At 39.2% G+C, this 16,075-nt stretch overlaps 1 protein-coding gene across 1 annotated transcript in view; it reads right to left on the bottom strand.

Annotated features, from left to right (window-relative positions):
* Nucleotides 1-16,075, bottom strand: part of Oca2 (OCA2 melanosomal transmembrane protein) — a 323,587-nt gene that overhangs the window by 216,200 nt on the left and 91,312 nt on the right. The window contains exons 15-17 of the mRNA XM_055607524.1: nt 15,778-15,925; nt 8,565-8,622; nt 6,836-6,944 (exon numbers count right to left, since the gene is read on the bottom strand). Of these exons, the coding sequence (XP_055463499.1) occupies nt 6,836-6,944; nt 8,565-8,622; nt 15,778-15,925 (315 nt within the window). The remainder of the gene's footprint in view (nt 1-6,835; nt 6,945-8,564; nt 8,623-15,777; nt 15,926-16,075) is intronic.

The raw sequence follows: 16,075 nt of genomic DNA, 5'->3' as shown, positions 1-16,075 counted from the left end.
GCAGTGGCTGGCTCTTTGATCACCTCCCCTGATGGGAGAGAAGCATCAGACGAGGCCACAGAGGAAGATAATGCAGCCAGTCCTGATGAGACCTGATAGGCTAGGATCAGATGGAAGGGGAGGAGGACCTGTGGACTGGGGAAGGAGCATGAGAGGAGAAGAGGGAGGGAGGGTCCCCCATTTTCTCTTCCATTGGGTTCAATGTTTATGGTTTTATGCTGAGGTATTTGATGCACTTGAACTTGAGTTTTGTATAGGGTGATTGATATGGATCTATTTGCATTTAAGATTTTCACAAACTCTACATCTAACAGACAGCTAATATTCAAAATACATAAAGAACTCAAGAAACTAGACATCAACAAACCAAATAAACCAATGTATAAATGGGATACAGATTTAAACAGAGAATTCTCAACAGAGAAATCTCAAATGGCTAAGAAACAAAGAAATGTTCAAGATTCTTAGCCGTCATGGAAATGCAAATCAAAATGACTTTCAGATTCTGTTTTACATTTGTCATAATGGCTAAAATCAAAAGCAGAAATGACAGCTCATGCTGATGAGGATGTGCAGCAAGGGGAACATGCCACCATTTCTGGTAGAAGTGCAAACTTGTATAGCCACTATGGAAAACAATACGGAGGTTCCTCACAAAATTGGGAATGGATCAACCTCAAGACACAGCTATACCACTCTTGGACACATACTGAAAGTACACTCCATCCTATCACAAGAAGACTGCCTGGATGGGCAAGAACCAGAGCCTGGAAATCCCACAAACCTAGGAAAGAAGCAAACATTACTAGCCAAAAGTCCAAGAAATGACTCCTAATGATATTCTGCTATACTCATAGACCAGAGCCCAGCCCAGTTGTCCTCAGAGAAGCTTCATCTAACAACTGATGGATACAGATGCAGAGACTCACAGCCAAACATTAGGCAGAGGTCAAGGAACACAGAAGAAAGGAGGGAACAGGGATTGTAGGAGCCAGAGGGGTTAAGAATGCCACAAGAATATGGTCCACAAAATCAACTAAGAAGGTCTCATATGAGCTCACAGAGATTGAAGTGGCAAACACAGAGCCTGCATGGGTCTGACCTAAATCCTCCGAATATATGTTATAGTTGTGTAGCTTGATGTTCATATGAGACTCCTATGTGAGAGTGGAGGATTTCTCTGACTCTTTTACCTACACTTGGGACCCTTTTCCTTCTACTGTGTTGCCTTCTACTGGGTATGTGCCTAGTCTTGTTGTAACTTGTTATGCCATGTTAAGTTGACATCCCTTGGCCTGCTCTTTTATTGAAGGGAGAAAAAGGAGGATTAAATCTGGAGGAAAAGTTAGGTGGGAAATTCAGAGGAGTGGAAGGAGGGAAAATTGTGGTCAAGATGTATAAGAGAAGAATAAAAAATTGAAAGTAAAAATAATAATAACACATATACTGGAAGTTGGAAAGATAAGTCCATGATTAAGAGTACAGACTGCCTATGCAGAGGACCTTAATTTGATTTCCAGCATCCACATCACAAGGCTTACAACCCCCTGAAACTCCAGCTCTAATGCCTCTTGCCTCTGAAAGCACCTGCACTCACATGAGTATACCCATACATATCCATAATAAAAATAACAAAATCAACCTTTAAAAAGTACAGGAGTGCCACAAATGACATAAAGTACCTTGGTGTTATCCTAACCAAGCAAGTCAAAGATTTCTATGAAAAAAAATTTCAAGTCTCTGAAGAAATAATTAGAAGAAGATATGAGAAGATGGAAAGATATCCCAAGTTCATGGCTTGGCAGAATTAACATAGTAAAAATGACCATCTTACCTAAAGCAATCTACAGATTCAACGCAATTCACATCAAATTACCAGCACAATTCTTTACAGACCTGGAAAGAAAAATTCTCAACTTCTTATGGAATAACAAGAAACCCAGAATTGCTAAAACAATCCTCTATAATAAAAGATCTTCTGGAGGTATCTCTATCCCTGATCTTAAGCTGTACTATAGAGCAACTGTAATAAAAACTGCATGGTACTGGCATAGAAATAGAGTGGTGGATCAATGGAACCAAACAGAAGACCAAGAAAAAAACCCACACATTTATGGACACCTGATCTTTGACAAAGATGCCAAAACCATACAATGGAAAAAAGATAGCCTCTTCAACAAATGGTGCTGGTCTAACTGAATATCTACATGTAGAAAAATGCAAATAGATCCATACTTATCACCCTGCACAAAACTAAAATCCAAGTGGATCAAAGACCTCAACATAATACCAGACACATTAAATCGCTTAGAAGAAAAAGTGGGAAAGATCCTAGAACTCATTGGTACAGGAGACAACTTCCTGAACAGAACACCAACAGCACAGGCTCTAAGATCAACAATCAATAAATGGGACCTCATGAAACTGAACAGCTTCTGTAAAGCAAAGGACACCGTCACCAAAACAAAACGACTGCCTACAGATTGGGAAAGAATCTTCACTGACCCTTTATCTGACAGAGGGCTAATATCCGGTATATATAAAGAACTAAAGAAGCTGAAAAGCAACAAACCAAGTAATCCAATTAAAAACTGGAGAACAGAGCTAAACAGAGAATTCTCAATAGAGGAATAACAAATGCCAGAGAAACACTTAAAGAAATGCTCAGGGAGGAGCAGTCCTGTTAGGCTACAGAGGAGGGCTTTGCAACTAGTCCTGAAGATACCTGATAAAACAGGATCGGATGAATGGGGAGGAGGTCCCCCCCATCAGTGGACTTGGAAAGGGGCATGGTGGAGATGAGGGAGGGAAGGTGGGATTGGGAGGGAATGAGGGAGTGGGATACGGCTGGGATACAGAGTTAATAAAATGTAACTGATGAGAAAAAAATAAAATTAAAAAAATAAAAAAAAGAAATGCTCAACCTCATTAGTCATTAGGGAAATGCAAATCAAAACGACCCTGAGATTTCACCTTACACCCATCAGAATGGCCAAGATCAAAAACTCAAGGGACAACACATGATGGAGAGGTTGTGGAGAAAGGGGAACCCTCCTCCACTGCTGGTGGGAATGTAAACTTGTACAACCACTCTGGAAATCAATCTGGCACTTTCTCAGACAACTAGGAATAGCGCTTCCTCAAGATCCAGCCATACCACTCCTAGACATATATCCAAAAGAGGCTCAAGTACACAATAAGGACATTTGCTCAACCATGTTTGTAGCAGCTTTATTTGTAATAGCCAGAAGCTGGAAACAGCCTAGATGCCCCCTTAACTGAAGAATGGATGCAGAAATTGTAGTACATCTACACAATGGACTATTACTTAGCAATGAAAAATAAGGAAATCATGAAATTTGCAGGTAAATGGTGGGAACTGGAAAGGATCATCCTGAGTGAGCTTTCCCAGAAGCAGAAAGACACACATGGTATATACTCACTCATATAGACATATAATATAGGATAAACCTACTAAAATCTATACATCTAAAGAAACTAATCAAGAGGGAGGACCCTGACTAAAATGCTCAATCCCCATCCCAAAAGGCAAAGAGGATGAACATCAGAAGAAGAAGAAAACAGGAAACAAGTTAGGAACCTGCCACAGAGGACCTCTGAAAGGCTCTGCCTGTAGACTATCAAAGCAGATGCTGAGACTTATGGCCAACTGTTGGGCAGAGCGCATGGAATCTTATGTAAGAAGTGGGAAATAGTAAGAGCTGGAGAGGACAGGGGGTCCACAAGGAGAGCAACAGAACCAGAAAATTTGAACACAGAGGTCTTTCCAGAGACTCATACTCCAATCAAGTACCATGCATGGAGATAACATAGAACCCCTGAACAGATGTAGTCCATAGCAGTTCAGTATCCAAGTGGGTTCCACAGTAATAGGAAGAGGGACTGCCTCTGACATAATCTGATTGGCCTGCTCTTTGATCACCTCTCCCTGAGGGAGGAGCAGCCCTACCAGGCCACAGAAGATGACAATGCAGCCACTCCTCATGAGATCTGATAGACAAAGATCAGAAGGAAGGAGAGCAGGACCTCACCTATCAGTGGACTTGGGGAGGGGCATTCGTGAAGAAGGGGGAGGGAAGGTGGTATTGGAAGGGGAGGAGGGATGGGTCTATGGGGGAATACAAAGTGAATAAAGTGTAATTAATAAAAGTTAAAAAAAAAAGTACAGGAGCGTATTCTGACATGTTTTCCTTATTTTTCCCTCTAACCATTTCAGAGTTTTTGGTCCCACATCACAGAATAGAATAACATTTTTGCTCCTTAAATATCTGAGAATTAACATGTAGAATATACAAAGCTCCAAAAATTAAATAAGAATGAAATAATAAATCAATCAATAAATAGGCTAATGTAATGAATTAATGAAAGTTGAAACACAAATGGTCAGTAAACACGTTAAAAATGGTTAACATCACTCAAAACATTAGAAATGCAAATTAAAACTACAGTGTGATTTTTCTCTTACCCCATCAGAGTGACAGTCACTAAGAGCACATGGTGATAAATACGGGAGAGGATGTGAACAGTACCTTGAAACACTGTCAGTTACTGCAGCCATTATGGAAATCAGTATGGCACTTTCTCAAAAAGGAAAAAAAAAACTAAAAATAAATCAAGCATACAAGCCAGCTATGCCACTCCTGGGCATTTGCTTCAGGAAGTCCAAGTCCATGCATGATAGAGACACTTATGTATCAATGTCTGTTATGGCTCTGTCCATAACAGCTAAGTCATGAAACAAGCTAGGTATCAACAGGAAAATGGGAAGAGAAAATATGAAACACACACACACACACACACACACACACACACACACACACATGAATAAAGGGGTGGCATTTTCAGGAAAAGAGATGCAACTGGATATCACTACATTAAAATAATTTATAAGCCAATCTTAGAGACAAACATGTATTTCTGTAATTCGTGGCTTTTAGGTTCTATATAAAATCACTGTATATGTGTATATACATGCATATATGACATGAAAGTAGAAGAGCTACTATAGGGAACAAAGGGTCTGATGAGTTGAGAGGGAGGAAGGAGGCAGTAGTGGGATGGTGCTCCCCATTAATTAATATGTGTATATGCACATATGTATGTACATATAATACACTCAGAGGGTGTTATGTGTTTTCAAGAAAATGTCCTTCTGATGCCTAGTACTACATACAGTGAAGATATTTCCATTTAAATATTCTGTTTTAAAATGCTAATCAGACATGTTTTCCTATTCAGCTTGACCTTTCAGGATCAAGAAGCAATAAAGGCAGTGTGTATCCTAGGATCTCTCATAAGATATCTGCTCACAAACTAAAGGTGGGGGGGAGCACTAGCATTAAAATTAGAAAAGAAATAGTCCTCTCAGGCAAAGGATCAACAGATGCACAGAGACATGAACATCTTTGTATAAACGGGAAAGAGTAATTGAAATACAATATTAAAAATAAATGGCCTGGACTTCCCTAAGAATAACCAAAACTCTTTAAATGTATGTATAAAGATGTGTTCTGCATGCAATGGCAGGTGTCAAATGTTAGCAAAAGTTGTGCATAAGCTCTTATGTGTTGTTAATTTTTCAAATGTTTAAGTACAGCTAAAACTAAATTATTGGTGACCAGCCAATGGCACTCTCTAATGGAAGGTTTCAGCTTGTGCACACCAGTTTCACTGTTTAATTACCAGTGGTGACTCAGTCTTCTTAGTGATTAGAAGTTTGTAATGTTAAAACTATAACCTGCCTGGGTATAACTGAAATAATCTCACTTTAACAGTTTCTAAGCAATTGAGATCCATGTCATTGTTAACACTGCCTTTTGCTATCCAGGAAGTTTCAGGAGGATCAGTTCCTGGTATAGAAAAAGAGCACCTGTCAGCTCAGAGCCAAGCTCACATTACTTGGCAAACTGGACACCACATCAAACTTCTATTTCTCATTGGTCTGTACTTTCATGAGGTGGATTCTACAAACAGGTTGTTTTTTGTTATTGTTGTTGTTGTTTTTTATTTTATCTCAAGTACTGACACAAAGATCACTGTGAAATAACAAAGTCTACATCAAGGGTGGGATATTTGTATAAAGCATGGGCACTTTCAACCTGAAAGATCCAATTCTTCCCTGGACACAGGTGAGACCTTGACACTGAAGGAGGGCGGTGGCTAACCTCTAGAGAGAATGTGCTGATGATGAAGGAGGACCAAAGGAATAAAGTAGGATAAGGAGCTTACTGCATGGGAAAACTATTTGTAATGACAAAGGACGCTGAGCTCAGTAGAGCCCTCCCAATTTTCCAGCCCCTTCACAGTCACTCATTTGGTTGAGATGTTACAGGGTACAGAAAACTAATTTTGCTGACGTGACTTTTGGGCTCTTCTAGAAATCATTTCAAAACATAGTTATCAAGCATGATAGATGTGACAGTACCAGTTCCACATCCCTTCTAACACTGACCCCTGAAGAGGCTGTAAACAGACAGCCCAGTTATAGCCTCCCTTCCTCCCAACGAAGACGGAAGTCACACAGAAAGCCTCCCTTCCTCCCTTCCTTCCTTCCTTCCTTCCTCCCTTCCTTCCTTCCTCCCTCCCTCCCTTCCTTCCTTCCTCCCTTCCTTCCTTCCTCCCTCCCTTCCTTCCTTCCTTTCTTCCTTCCTTCTTACCTTCCTTCTTTCCTTCCTTTCTACCACTGAAAGCTGCCCACATCCATATCAGCAGAATAGCCTGGGGTATGGTTATCATCTGAGAATAGGCTTGGAAGCCTTACCATCCACACTGTAATATCAAACAGAAAACCTAGCAACAAAAATATTGGACTCACCAAGATCAAGATGAACACCAGGGACAAAGGAGTTGAGAAAGAACATGGAGATGACAAATCCTAACACCATCAGGCACTTGACAAGCAGACTTCTGTTTGATATCCTGTGCTTTGAGAGAGAAAACCACAACTCATTTTCTCAGTACAGTTTTCTGATTCTTGAAATGTTTTTACAGTCCTACACGACTTGAATCACTATAAATATTTCCTTTAAAAATAGAATATTTTAAACTTGAAAAAATGATAACAAGGTAAATAGCACTCAAAATCTTTGTGAAAACTCAATAAATTAATATTTACTATTCCAGGAGACTATCCACTGTAACACATTGAGATACTAGCAAAAGCTTGGTGGAAACAATAAATAAAATTCAGATACAGTCTTCAAGGCACATGCATTTTCTCAGGTGCCTGTATACCCTGCATTTAATTCCACTGTCTTGCCTGTAAGCATCACCCATGGCGATGCTACATCTGAAAGCCATTAAAAGAAGTGGTTATCAAGAATGGTAATTCCTGCTCTGCAAGTCTTTAACATGCTCAAGCAGTCTTTAAATACCACGTGTGGTGGTTTGAACAGGAATGTTCCCCAGAGACTCATGTGTTTGAATGCTTGGCCCTTAAGGAGTGGCACTATTAGGAAGTATGACCTTATTGGAGGAAGTATGTCACTGTGGGTTGGGCTTTGAGGTCTCATATACTCAAGCTAGGCCTAGTGTGGTATTCACTTCTGCTTCCTGTGGATCAAGATGTAGAACTCTAGCTCTCTCCAACACATGCACTCTGTCATGCTTCCTGTCGTGATGATAATGGACTAAACCTCTGAAACTGTAAGCCAGCTCCAATTAAATGTTTTCCTTTATAAGGGTTGTCATGGTAACTCTTCATAACAATAGAAACCCTAACTAAGACACCATGATTCCAGCAAAAGGAATCCAGAGATCTTGGAATGCACAGTTGCTTCTTATCATGGGGCACTCCACAAGTATATCTTCACAGTTATTGGGGGGGCACAGGGAGTGCTGTGTTCCTGCAGAATCCTCTTACTCTCAGAGTCACAAGGCAATGAAGATTCTGTCCATCAAAGCTGCTGTGTTCCATGGACAGTTCACTACAGCAAGAAACTGAGCAGGAAGTAGAAGCAAAGCTCTGCCCAGACATCAAACTCATAATGGCAGGACACATCTGTCCCTACACCTCCCTTTCCTGCATTACACTTCAAAAACTCATGCCTTATAAACTCTCTGGGTCAGGAGAGCTGATGAGTAGAGGTTGGCTCAAAGGGTGGCCACCACACCTTCCCAAGGATACGCACCCTTGGAATGCATCTTCCAGGCATATAAAAATGATAAGGCTTTTATTTCTTGACAAAATAATTCTGCTGTTTTAGAGAATGGTTTTCCTCATTAAGAGAGAAAGAAATTATAGCCCATGTATGTAAAGATACAGGAATGAAACAAACAATGTTTTCAATCACTTACTGAATCTGAAATAATAGAAAGAAAAGGGAATTTTGCAGGGACCAACATACAGAAATGACTAACGACGCAGATGGGTTGGCGTAAGCAGAGCCCACTGCACACCTGTATCCGGATGCCGAACTATGACTCACAATGTTCCTCAATTAGCTTGGGTCAACTAAAAATGATACTAAAACCTAAAAAGGAAAAACAACCACCTTTTCTACAAGCTGTGATTCAGAAGCCCTTGAGAAAAGAAAACAAGATACCTTTCTTTGTAGCTCTTGGATATTGGTCTCCCAATTTTTATCTTCCTGGGAAATTTGCCTGTAAGAGAAAGGAGACTCTCATTACTTCTCTGTTGCAGAAAGAAGGTGACACTGACAGCTGTGGAAGCCGAGGTGTCTGTGGACCCTGGCACAGCCTTGTAAGGAATTGGATGCCCGTGAAGGTGACCAGGGAAATTTGAAAAGCTATTCACCCTGTATTTCCAAAGAAAAATAACAAAAATAATGATCCAAAAGTTAGGAGAGGTTGTGAGAAGAATTGTTAAAAAAAAAAAAGTGTCACAAAGACTACACACCGGTGTGTGAGAATGACTGGCGACCTCCTTTGCCCACCCCTTCAGGAACACTGAAACCCACAGGAGCTCAAGGGTTTCCTATAAAATGGTGTTGTATCTGCTGTATTGCACTCACATCCTCCCACATAACTTCAATAATCTTTATATTAGTTATAGCACCAACTTCAACTGAATGCTAGGTAAATATCTGCCATTTCAGCATTGCCTACATAATGAGAAAAGTAGTTATACATGTTCAGCACAATCATATTGCTCTCAGTTTTAAAAATGTCTAAATCTACATGGGAGTACGCTGCATACACAACATGTGTTTAAGGTAAAGTCAACTTGCAGGAATCCGTTTTCTTTCCACCATGCAGGGTCCTGGGGCCGAGCTTGGATCCTCAGCCCTGATGTCGAGCATCTTTACCTGCTAAGTCATTTTGACAGCCCCAGATACCACAATTTTTGAAGGTCCAAACCTACAAATAAAATAACCTAAATAATGGCCACCCTGCAGGCTCATGAGGCAAAGTAGGGTACACGCTGCCTGTGACCCCAGGGCTGTCATGGAAGCTCCTTGTAAAACCCAGTGAGTAGGCTGTGGTCTCAGGTTTTTCTGCTGCTGTGATAAAATACCAAGGTAACATATGGAAGAAGGTAATTTTTTTGGCTTATGTTTCTAGGTAGATGCAGCCATCTTGTAGCAGGAACAAGATGCTAAGAGTTTACATCTTGAACTACAAGCAAGAGACAGGTGCTTAAAGGCCTACCCCAGTGACACATTTCCTTGAGCAAAGAAAGGGTCTACCTCCCAAACCTCTAAAAATCCACCTTTCACCACCCCAAAGAGACCCACCTACTGGAGACCAAGCATTCAAACACATAGGCCTATGGGGGACATTCTCATTCAAATGTAGCAGCTGTCACTCCTACATTTGGGAAGCTGAGAAAAGGCTTTCACCTGTTCAAAGCCAGGCTATACAGTGAGTTCCAGGCCAGCCAAGGCCATATCAGACCTTGTCTTTAAAAATACAACAGCATCGGAATGTGACTCAGTTGGTAGGATACTTGCTTAGCAAGCAGGAAGCACTGGGTTCAATCTCAAACACTTAATAAACCAGGAAGAGTAGTAAATGCTTATAATCCCAGCACTCAGGAGTTCAGGATGATCAGAAGTTCAAGGCCATTCTTAGCTATAGAGAAAGTTCAAGAACAGCTTAAGGTAGAAATCTTATTTCAATAGATAGATAGATAGATAGATAGATAGATAGATAGATAGATAGATAGATAGATAGAATCTTGATGAATCCAGGAATAGTGATATATGCCTATGTTTCCAGCATTTGGGAAGTAAAGGAAGAAGATCATGAGTTCAAAGTCATCCTCTGCTACATAGTCATTCTGAAGACAGCCTGGGCTATATGAGACCATATTTTAAACAATAACAATAAGTCAAATAAATTATAGAGAGATTGTAATGTTGGCTCCCACTTCAGCAAGATGGTCAGTTGTTTGAGCCATATTTCCAGCTGGGCCATTGCTATCTCTTGTCCTTGTGAAGCGAGCTCACACTGGTCTTTTTTGGAAGTCAAATGTCACCTGTATTAGCTACCACAGAGACCACTCCTTCCAGGGAGGCAGGTACTCTGTCTGTAGATATTCCCTCTTCTTCTGTTCCTTTAGATCCAATCCCTCAGTATCATCTCCAGTGCCTTAGCACACTTTGAGGTGACATCTTCTCACTGCCTTCTCCCCTTCCAAGAAACTAAAACTCGCATATCATGATTAAACACTCTGCTCTTCCCTCTCCTGTGAATCCCTTCAGACCCCTAGTCTATCCCATTCCTAAGTGTCAGTTCCCAATATCCAGAAACATATTTTACCTAAAACTCCAGTAGTCACAACTATCAGATCCAAAGAAAAATTTTTACAAGGCAACACATAGTCATCACACTCTCCAAAAATTCAGAAAGGAAACCACAGAACAAAACACACATCCAACAAAGACAAATCCAGAAATCAGCAGCTAGACCTACAACCATCCTAATTCCAGATGTTTAGATGCTAGCATAAAAACTCAATCAACAATAGCCAGGACAATATATCTCCACTAGAGTCCAGCTATCCCACCATAGCAGATCTTGAATATTCTAGCATAGCTGAAGCACAAGAAAAAAAAATCTAAAAACTACCTGTATGAAGATGGAGATGGTAAAGGTCCTTAAAGAAAAAATCAATAAATGCCTTAAAGAAATCCAGAAAAATACACACAGTGGAAGGAAATGAATAAAATTGTTTATATCTGGAAAATAAAGATAGAATTAATGAAAAAAAACTGATAGAATTCTGGAAATGAAAAGTTTAGGCATTTGAACAGAAGAGGCAAACTTCACCAACAGAATGCAATAGATGGAAGAGAGAATCTCTGTCATTGAAGACACAATAGAAGAAATGAATACATCAGTCAAAGAAAACGTTAACTCTAAAAAATTTCTGACAAAAAAAAAAAAATCCAAGAAACCTGGGACACTATTAAAAGACCTAAGAATAATAAGAATAGAAAGAGAAGATTCCCAGCTCAAGGTACAGAAAATGTTTTCAACAAAATCATAGAAGAAAATGTTCCTAACCTAAAGAAGAAGATGCCTAGGAAGGCACCAGAAGCATACAGACAACCAAATAGGTTGGAACAGAAAAGAAACACAACACATAAGAATCAAAATACTAAAAGAATGCATCTTAAGTCCATTTCCACAGTAGATTGTTTTCCAACTTTTTACCCTCAAGTAATGTCTATTCTTGATGTCAAGGTGTGTTTCTTGGATGCAAAAGAAGGATGAATCCTGTTTTTGCATTTATTCTGTTAGTCTGTGTTTTTTATTGGGAAATTGAGACCACTGATATTGAGAGATATTAATAACCAATTATTGTTGACTCCTGTTATATTGTTGTTGTTGTTTGTAGTGAGAATTCTGGAAGTTTTGTTTCATTAAAAACACAAATATTATAAGAATGTGATTTTGTTTTAATCGTAAGTGTGGGACCTAACAGATATTTACAGAACATTTCATGTAAACACAAAAGAATACACCTTCTTCTGCACCTCATAAAACTTTCTCTGAAATTGACCAGCTCAGACACAAATCAAGATTAAAAAAATTTTTTGAAATAATTCCCTGCATTTTCATCAGGCCACCATGGACTAAAGCTGAATATAAACAACAGAAATAGCAGAAAGCCTACAAACTCATGAAAATTGAACAACTCTCTACTGAATGAAAAAAATAGGTCAAGATAGAAATAAAGAAAGAATTTAAAGACTTTCTAGAATTTACTGAAAATGAATACACAGCACACAGAAACTTATGGGACACGATGAAAGCAGTTCTGAGAGGCACATTCATAGTAATAAATGCCTAAAACTGGAGAGATCTCATACTAGCAACCTAACAGCCCACCTGAAAGCTCTAGAACAAAAAGAAGTAATCACATCCAAGAGGAGTGACTACATGAAATAAGTAAATTCAGAGCTGAAGTCAATAAAATAAAATAAAAAATAAAAAGAAAACAATACAAAGAATCAATGAAACAAAGAAATATTTCTTTGAGAAAATCAGTAAGACAGAGAAACCATTATCTAAACTAAGAGGCAGAGAGAGAATACACAAATTAACAAAATCTAAATTAAAAGAACATAAAAATAGACATTGAAGAAATCCAGAGAAACATAAGGACCTGTACTCTGCTAAGTTGGAAAATCTAAAAGAAATGGATAATTTTCTTCAGGGATACCACTTACCAGAGTTAAATCAAGATTAGATACACAATTTATATAGTTCTATAACTCCTAGTGAAATAAAAGCACTCATTAAAGCAAAAAAAGCCCAAGGCCAGATGGTTTTAGTCTAAAATTCTACTAGACTTTCAAAGAGTTAAGCCCAATACTCCTCAAATTACTCCACAAAACAGAAACAAAAGAAACATTGCCAAATCCATTTTATGAGGCCACATTTACCCTGATATCCAAACCACACAAAGACCCAACAAAGAAAGAGAATTAGAATCCAATTATCCTCATGAACAAAGATACAAATATATTCAGTAAAATAGTTGCAAAACAAATCCAAGAACACATGAGAAAGATTATACACTGTGATCAAGCAGGCTTCAGCCCAGAGATGCAGGATTTACAGCACAACTATAGCCAACTCAAATTAAATGGAGTGAAACTCAAAGCAATTCCACTAAAATCAGAAACAAGACAAGGCTGTCTGCTCATTTCATATACTACAGATAAGTATGGCCTTCATCCATCATCAAAGAGTTTTCTCTTTGCAACAGACAGTGACCATTACAGAGAACCATAATTAATCAAAATGCAGGGAGTTACAAAGCCCAGTCTAGTGGATACCTATGAAAAACAACTCTTGTACCCAAGAGTCAGCAAACATTGTAGAAGAACGGATAGAATTTTGTAAGAACAAGAGGACCAGGAAATTTACTATGAGAGTGTGTAGTCTGGTAATGTCAGAAGAAGCACCCATAAATATGTCTCACCCACCTGACTGCCTAAATGTGAGCTGAACAAAGATGACATAATAGGCACGCCAAAATGGACAAGGGAAAGACCACAACCTACATAAGGCCTCAAACCTGCATACATAACTACAGGCAGCAAAGAAATGCTGAGAGTGAAAAAAAAAAGTCTTTCCTAGAGAATCACAAACCAATTGATTGCCCAATACCAAATGGTCATCCCTGAAAACATGCATACAATTAATATTATACACATTATATTTGGGAATATGTATGTATATACGTATAAGCATGTAACAACAATTAAGGAAAAAAAAGCCAAGAATTTTATAGAGTGGGGAAGATTACAAGGGAGGTTTTGGAGGGAAGAAAGGGAAAGAGAAAATTATATATTTATACTATAACCTCAAATTTTAAAAATTATTAGAAGATTGTAATTAAATTGTATTAAATTTAAATTAAAGTAATGTTAAATTAAGATTGTCTTAAAACTGTACTACGTTTTATGTTGTAATAGTAACATGAGATATTGGGCATAAACAAGCAAAGCAAAGTTATGGCCTAACAGTGATGTGCTTATATGTCAAATTGTCAAGAGGGATCAATTGTGCTGGCTCATTTTTTAATGTAGTACTTTATTGATTATTTGAAAATTTCACATAATGCACCTCAATCATAATGCACCTAGTCATCCCAGGTTCTTCCCCCACCTTTGTGACCTCCCACAAAATAAAAGAAGAAGAAGAAAAAGAAAAAAATGCCAAATTTGTGTTGCCCATATATTCACTGGAACATGGTCAAACTCCCATTAAAGAAAACTGAGTCCTTCTTCACCATCACCCTGGCCAGAATCCACTAACTGTGAAGAACTACCTTCAGCATCTGAAGTGGAAATTTCTAGTTTCTTTGGAAACTCAATTGTGTCATATGAATATGTGTTCTGTTTGTCTCAAGTGTGGAATATGGGAATGTCATCCATGACTCCTTACTCCTGCCGAAAGCAGACCCCATGAAAAGGCGCATGACATTTGTCAGCTGGAAATTACCTAGGGCAAGGGGTGTGGGTTTTGCGAGCTGGAAAATATCCTTGTATGGACTCTGATAAATAAAAGACCATGGACAGTGAGACAACGCTTTTCCCATCTCTACAATTTGGAATGGTTCACATTGCTTTGCTGGGTTGTTTGTTTGTTTGTTTGTTTGTTTCAGAGAAAAACACTCCAGAGAACTTTTTGTGCTGCTTTGGCAAACTTGTACCATTTAGGCAGTCTTGTTGCTTTTGCTGAGTGGTACCACCTTTGTCTCTGTCACTTCCTGCTGCTGCTGTGGTAGACTCCTTTGCTGTTTGACTGGACTGCTGAGTGGACTCCCCACTACTGAGGCTGGTATATCTCCAAAGAACCCAAAGATCCTAATCAGCAGGAAGTTGATAAAAGAGGTGTACAGACCTTTTCCCTACTAATCTCCAACCAAGGGTCAAGGGTTGAAAGGGAAGTAGAGGTATTTAAGAACCTTTAATAAAGTATGTTTTTGAAAAATCTAAGCCTACAAGCATCTCTATCACAATCATTTTTTTTTTTTTTTTGAGACAGGGTTTCTCTCTGCAGCCTTGGCTGTCCTGGATTTATTGTGTAGACTAGGCTGGCCTTCAACTCACAAAGATCCACCTGCCTCTGGCTCCCAGAGTGCTGGGATTACAGGCATGTGCCATCGTGCCTGGCTCCCTATCACAATTCTTAAGAGTTTTTTTGATGGCTTCCTGGCTAGACTGACATCCTGACACTATACTCATTTGAGAAGAGAAAGCCTTAACTGAAAACATGTCTCCTTCAAATTGCTTGTAGACAAGACTGCAGGGAATTTTCTTTATTAATGATTGATATGAAAATTCTTACTGCATTGTGAGTAGAATCATACTGGACAGATGGTTCTAGGTTATATTCAAAAACAAAAATGAAGTAGAAATAAGCCAGTAATCTGAATTTTACCATGGACTCGATTTCATTTTCTGCCTTGTGTTCCTGTCTTGAGTTCCTACCCTGACTTCTCTCCATGATGTAAGCTACAAGATGAAATAGCCCTATCCTTCTCAACTTGATTTGTTTCATGTGTGGTGTTTATTACAGCGATAGCAAGTAACTAGGACAAACCATAAGCCCAAATACAAACTTCCCTCTGTAAGTTGCTATAGTGTTTAATTATAGCAATATAAAATTAGTTAATGAAGACGTGTAGCAAATATTGTGATCAAAAATCTTTTATACTCACTTGGGTATCCTATGACATTTGAATGCAATGTAATATGTTCCTCATGCAATGCCACCACTAAGCCCAACCTGTAATAAGCCCCTGGTATAAATCTAAGCAGAATCCTGTGGTACCTGTGGAAAGTATGTAACCTTTGGGCCAGCAGATGCTCCAAGGCCAGCACTTTCTCCAGCAGCAGGCCACGCACAGCTGTCTCCTCACGGCTGGCTGGACTGATGCGCTGTGCAGTCAAGCGCCAGACCTGAATCTCGTGCTTCAGCTCTGCAGAGAAATAAGTGTAAGGTACTGAATCTCTCCTACCCTCAGACGTCAGCACACCCCTCTGTTTAGCCCCCACTAACAATGTACATCCATGTTTCATGCAGCACAGGCTCTTCACAGCAGGAGCTATGTTGATGGAACCTGATGATA

This window comes from Psammomys obesus, unplaced genomic scaffold (genome assembly GCF_907164565.1).
Source record: "Psammomys obesus unplaced genomic scaffold, mPsaObe1.curated_primary_1811, whole genome shotgun sequence".
Classification (NCBI taxonomy): domain Eukaryota; kingdom Metazoa; phylum Chordata; class Mammalia; order Rodentia; family Muridae; genus Psammomys; species Psammomys obesus.
This window is presented reverse-complemented; position numbering and strand designations above follow the sequence as displayed.